This window comes from Drosophila miranda, chromosome 4, assembly GCF_003369915.1.
Source record: "Drosophila miranda strain MSH22 chromosome 4, D.miranda_PacBio2.1, whole genome shotgun sequence".
Taxonomy (NCBI): Eukaryota; Metazoa; Arthropoda; class Insecta; order Diptera; family Drosophilidae; genus Drosophila; species Drosophila miranda.
The window spans coordinates 3,891,532-3,897,261 of record NC_046677.1 but is presented as its reverse complement, the minus strand read 5'-3'; the positions used below and the strand labels follow the sequence as shown (position 1 = coordinate 3,897,261).

The window sequence follows — 5,730 nt, the reverse complement described above, 5'->3', positions numbered from 1 at the left end:
TAGATAATTTAGATAAACCAAAGCCCTACACAAAACTATTTTGCTTGGTCACATTCTCAAGTTTATACAGAATCAAAATATAACCATTTGTAATGTTTTGTAATGGGGCAAGTAGGTACAAAAAATTGGTACATATATGTCGTATTATATTTACATGAACATTTAACATTAACACCATTTACATCATGTGAAAGGAGCTTATTCAGGCGGCGTGTTGTCGTGTATCCACTCGGCGAAATGAGCCACCGACGTATAAACGCTTGGTATGCGCAGTCCGCCGCAATTGTCAGAGCCGAAGGACATAATGCCAATCTGTGGAAGGGACTGTTAGCTTGCAATTCCAATGAAGTACAATTCACCTGTGAATTGTGTACCTGTGAGAAGATTCCGTTCTCCTGTATGAACAGGGGCGCTCCGCCAAAGCCCTGGCAAACATCCTTGCCCTCGCCGCCGGCGCACATCCATTGTCCTTCAATCGAATTGGGAGACTCGAGGGCGCCAGTAGAGCCATAGTTGCGCAGACAGAGGTCCCAGCTGGTCAGCGGCACATCCAGATGTGTCATCTCAGGCTGGCGAATGCTCGCCGTGGAAATCTTGCCCCATCCGGCGATGGTCGCCCGCTTCCCCACCACCAGGTTGGCGCGTGTCTTCTGCAGACAGATCGGCTGTGTGGCCACTACCGAGAATACATATAAATGGGAGGGAGGGCTGCTATTAATCTTAAGTCCGGCTGCTGTAGCAACATTGTTGCATGCCATGACCCATTGATTAATCCCGTGTTCGGCTCACGTTCTTTTATTGGTCATTATAAAGCAGTAAGGGTAACCAAGAACAAGTTGGCCGGCCATCTGGGTAACGCCCAATTTGGTTCGCACATAATGTGTTGCTTGCGACGTGGACACCTTGCAATTAGCCAATCGATTTCGGATCTTCGGATCTTCGGATCTTCGGATCTTGAGTCCAGTGTCTGTAACGACTCTTATTTGTTGTGATATTTTTGGAGTGACTGCCATAAAGTTTTGCGCTTTCATCATCACGTTTCGGTTAAGGCCAATCTTTCGGTCGGCAACCAACAATTTAAAAGTATCAAGCAACAGTTCTCAAAAAGATCTCAATGGAACGAATTATTAATGTAATGTATTCTTGCGTTGTTGCTGAAAAAGATCTCGGTCTACAAGTCCTACGAATTTCCCTCTTTTTCTGCAGCCATGATCGATCGATGATTGATTAGAAAGTATAATGAATTACATTACAGCCACTTAGAAAATGAACTGGCTTGAGCTTCAGGTCTCCTTCCATGTTCTACAATTTATCGTAAAGCTATGCAGAATCTTGAATCCAAAGTTCGTAGCCATTGAGCCGAATCTAAAAGCTGACAATCAAAGCTGACCATTGCCCAGGTCGCGCTCAAGTCATTAGCTGCAACAGCAAGAACGCACCAAAGCCCAACGCCGCCCAATAAAGCGATCAACAGCAACCAGTAACCAGTAAGCCAGACCCAGTCCAGTCCCCTCTTGTGGGGGATGGGATCCTAACCTTAAATTAGCGACATGCGACCCAGATGGAGGGTAAACATGGAGCATGGTCGACATTTGTGAACTTGGAGCGAGTGGATGTAGAGATGACAGAACAAAACGATTTTTAATTAACGTTGACACTGCCATGCGGAACCGCCCCCTGGGACCCCATTTACGAATACTCCTCTATCGCTATGCCTCTTATTGGCACTTACCCGAGTAGTTGAGCGGCGTTTTGAGTACCAGGAGGGCAATGTCATGATGGTAGCTGCCTTGCTTGTAGTCTGGATGGACGATCACATGGCTGATGGCATGATTCACGGAGCGTGGAGCGCAGAATCCGGTGTTGGCGCAGTCCGGATCGCTGGAGGTGTCGTACTCGCCCACGCGCACTGACGACCTGCAAGAGTCGAGTGAAAGTCGATTAGATCCGATAAGTACGAGTCCATCCGGCTGCCACTGGAGTCTGTGACCCACTTACAGTCGATGCCCATCGGCCTTGGCCAGCGCACAGTGGGCGGCCGTCAGGATGACACGGCGCGCGATGACAGCCCCAGCACATGGATAGGCAAAGGCTCCCGTATTGACATCTGAAATAAGCGCACATCATGGCTACTCGAATCATCAGGTTTCATCAGGTTTCATCAGGTGCCACTGCCACTGAAACTTACGCTTGAATCCAATGCGCGCCACGAACGGATACGAGCCCAGTCCCTTGTAAAAGTGTCCCTGCACCAGAGACTTGCCACACACCTGGTTCTTCTCCAGCGGACTGCTCGGACAGCAGACGTACGGCATCTCCTCGGCAGCACCCCCACAGTATAGCGACTTATCGCCGTAATAACAGCTCCTGGCCACCTCGTAAATCAGGGCCGTACAGTCGTGCAGCGGCGTGCATTCCGTTCCCACGGAGCACTCGGACTGGCTGTTCTCTTGGTAGTAGGAGCGAGCGATTAACGAGTGTACAGTCGTCTCATTCTCTGGTTTTGCTTTGCTCGCTTTGCTTTGTACGTAGCTTACGGGGATCAGTAGTTTCTCTAGAATGTTGGAAGAATCAATAAATGTTAGTTTTTCCAACTGTTCAACTCAAAACCATGATTTTTTCCCCCCCTTCACACGGTCTTGGTATACCCGATACTCAAAATGAGTATATTATATTTGTGGTGAAAATGGATGTGTGTAACGCCCAGAAGGAATCGTTGCCGAGTCGATTGAGCCCTGTCTGTCCGTCCCTATCAGCGCCCAGTGCTCAAAGACTATAAGAGCTAGAGCAACGACATTTTAGATCCGGACTTCTGTATTTCAAAACTTCGCACCGCCCCTTCCGCCCCCTTCATCCACAATATTGAAGATAATTTTTATAGGCAAAAGGAACAATTTTCAGTGGCTACGCAGCATCCGACGACACGCTCAGACTGATTTTCTGTCTCTCTCGCACGGACTCTTTGTCGTGTCGTTTAATATTAGCAGGTCTGCAGGTCTCCCCCTCGTTTCCCTTTACTACGGTTCAAAATAACACAACACAAATAGATAAAAAAGCACACAACTCACAAACATCTAGAAACCAAACGAAAACAAGAATGAGCATAGAGAGAATATGTAGATATTTGTTTCTTTATTTGTTATACAAAGAAATTTACTGGTAGATAGCAAAAATTTAGGGGAATTCCCTTTTTTTTGGAAATTTAAGGGGGTTACATTTTGCAATAGACATGTTTAATACGAAAATTTGTTTTTCCGTTTCCTAATTTTTGCGTAATTTTAAAATGTTTTAGAGATACGATGTCTTTTTTTCAGGGGTTTTTTTTACACGGGTTTTTCCGGAACCAATCTACCGTGTAAAAACATAATTAGGTGTAGTTTCTTTAAAATAATTTTATGAGGGACAGAATCGAAAATTCTTGTTTTTTCCCAAACATTCTTGTGGCGATTTCCTTATTAATTAGAGTCTGATATTTAGCGCCATCTATTGGCAAGTAGCACGGAAAACACTTTGGTCCCTATCGGCAACAGTTCAATTATTTTTGAAACGTACGGAAAAAAAGTATCCCTCGTACTATTGACTTATATTTCTGCAGCAATTACGTGCGAACTACGTATAGTTTTCACGAATGTGGCGCCACTGAGAAAGTAATTGTTGGAGGAAATTTCGAAAGAAAACTTTTAAATTTTTAATAAATAAAAAAAATATACGTTCAATCCATGATCCATTTGCATCATTCTGTGTACCCCAGCAAATGTTTAGAAGAATGCATAAAGTGTCTGAAATATGCCACATACCGATATGCCTTGAACCGGAGGATATTTGAAGCAAGGACATTTGAAGCCGACTTTCAGAGCCATCTGATGAAATGTAGCTAGCCAAAAAGATTTCGACTTTAGATGATAAACGATCGGTCGAACGCAAGAGCAAATGGTGAGATGCAATGTTTTTCGGAAAGATGGCGAGTTGCTATGTTTATCGCCGAAAGAGGAACAGTTTTTTTCGGCGAGACGGCGAGATTCTATGTTTTCCTGCGAAAAACCGTTCTTTCGACAAAAGAGAGGGGAACTGTTTTTTCGGCATGACGGCGAGTTGCTATGTTTTTTCGACGAAAGAGGAAAGGAACATGTGAGCCTAAGAACTATTTTTGTATTCAATATATGATTTTATACGTATCACTACCCTCCGCCAGAGGGCGCACACTACACGTGGCGCGTGGAAGTGTACAGGCTGCAAATTGATTTGTTCATTCAGACTATAATAATAATCTGATTTGATCGACATTCGGCAATCAGCTAGATATTTATTGCTGGATTTTCAATGATTCTGCTTTTTTGGTTTTCTTGTAACTTCAAAATGGGCGATGCCCCAGATTTTCGTCTTTAGGGAAATACTCCTGTTTCATTGGTATATTGTTGCTCTACATATGGTCTGAGACTATATGTATAATATAATATGCTCTACATATTTATATTCCTTATACGATCGGAAACGCCTCATTCTGGGTGGGGTGTTACACTTTATTTATCTCTAAACTCTTCGAGTGCCGGGTATAACTCCGACTTCTAAGCGTAAAAACAATTTTTAGTCCTACCGAATTCCCCGGATTCCGTTCGAGCGCCTGCCAAGATTTGGCAAACTATGAGAAATAAAAATAATGACTGCATTTTAACACTTGGAAACACTTGCTAATTATTCGCGCACTGTATTTTTATCTGTGGTGTGGCCCAGAACTTTTGGTTTCCGTTCATTCGAACCGTGCAGGTGAACTAAACTTTTTCAACTAAGCGGAGCGATCTGGCCAAATGAAAATGAAAATATACCCTACTTACATATGCGTGCGCGTGTGTGTGTGTGACACATACATATGTACATATAGCCGCGGCTACTGCCCCTCTACTGGTCGTCTGTCTGCGGTTATTAACTGATACATATGTACATATGTTATATGGTCTCATTTCCAGATTGGAATTTCATTTCATTTGTTTTCTATTCTGCTGCACTACAATTCATTACGAACAATTCAAATGTGATTTACCCGATGCACACATCAGGTAAATACCAAAAATGACTGCCTAGTCGCATTAGCCCCTTCTGCGCCCTTCTGCGCCCTTCTGCGCCCTTCTGCGCCCTTCTGCGCCTTTCTGAGCTGCCAGGCCTGTCACTTAAATGCTAGAAGAAATAGAATTATTAAATTCTTTCAAGACGAATTGACAAACTTTAAACTATTAGAGTTAGCCGGATGTCTAAGGCGAGTACACTATACTAAGAGGACTGATAGTTAGTCTATTTATTTCAGGGAGTACTTGGTGCCTAGCCTAAACTTTCTTCCACTTTTGGCATACGAATTCGTATTTTATTTTTAGGCAATAATAAAATGTTGATGTGATCAGTGGGGTTTGATAAGCCGCTGCCTTTCACTGACCAAACTTCAGCCGGCTGGCTCTGGCCGGATGGTTCCAGTTTTTCAAGCAGGAAAACGAGCGCGACAAACGCACATTAAATTGTTTTATACTTGTATGTACATTTGTGTGTGCAGTAGTACAAACGTATGGCTAATGGCTTTGTAATTTTATGTTGTATTTCCTCTTTTTATACCCGATACTCAAAATGAGTATAGGGGTATATTAGATTTGTGCCACGCCACCTACCGCCACACAAAAGACAAAAATCTGTCGCATCCTCTATTTTTAGGGTACGAGAAAATGAAAAACGCACAATCATAGAAAT

General features: G+C 43.5%; 1 protein-coding gene across 1 annotated transcript; it reads right to left on the bottom strand.

Moving 5' to 3' along the window:
* On the bottom strand, window positions 1–4,781 carry LOC108163526 (chymotrypsin-like protease CTRL-1). The gene is made up of 6 exons (XM_033393953.1): window positions 4,595–4,781; window positions 2,189–2,554; window positions 1,999–2,107; window positions 1,733–1,917; window positions 375–676; window positions 1–312 (listed from the first exon to the last, which is right to left on the bottom strand). Exons 1-6 carry the CDS (start codon window positions 4,665–4,667, stop codon window positions 199–201), a joined length of 1,149 nt encoding a protein of 382 aa, XP_033249844.1. The 5' UTR covers window positions 4,668–4,781; the 3' UTR covers window positions 1–198.
* Window positions 4,782–5,730: the final 949 nt, after the last annotated feature.

Excerpts from the sequence above, each read along its gene's own strand:
- LOC108163526 (XM_033393953.1), bottom strand. The coding sequence starts at position 4,667 with ATGCAGTCATTATTTTTATTTCTCATAGTTTGCCAAATCTTGGCAGGC. Across the intron at positions 1,918-1,998 it reads AAGGCCGATGGGCATCGACT|GTCGTCAGTGCGCGTGGGCG; the intron begins GTAAGTGGGTCA and ends CGACTCTTGCAG. Across the intron at positions 313-374 it reads AGAACGGAATCTTCTCACAG|ATTGGCATTATGTCCTTCGG; the intron begins GTACACAATTCA and ends TCCCTTCCACAG.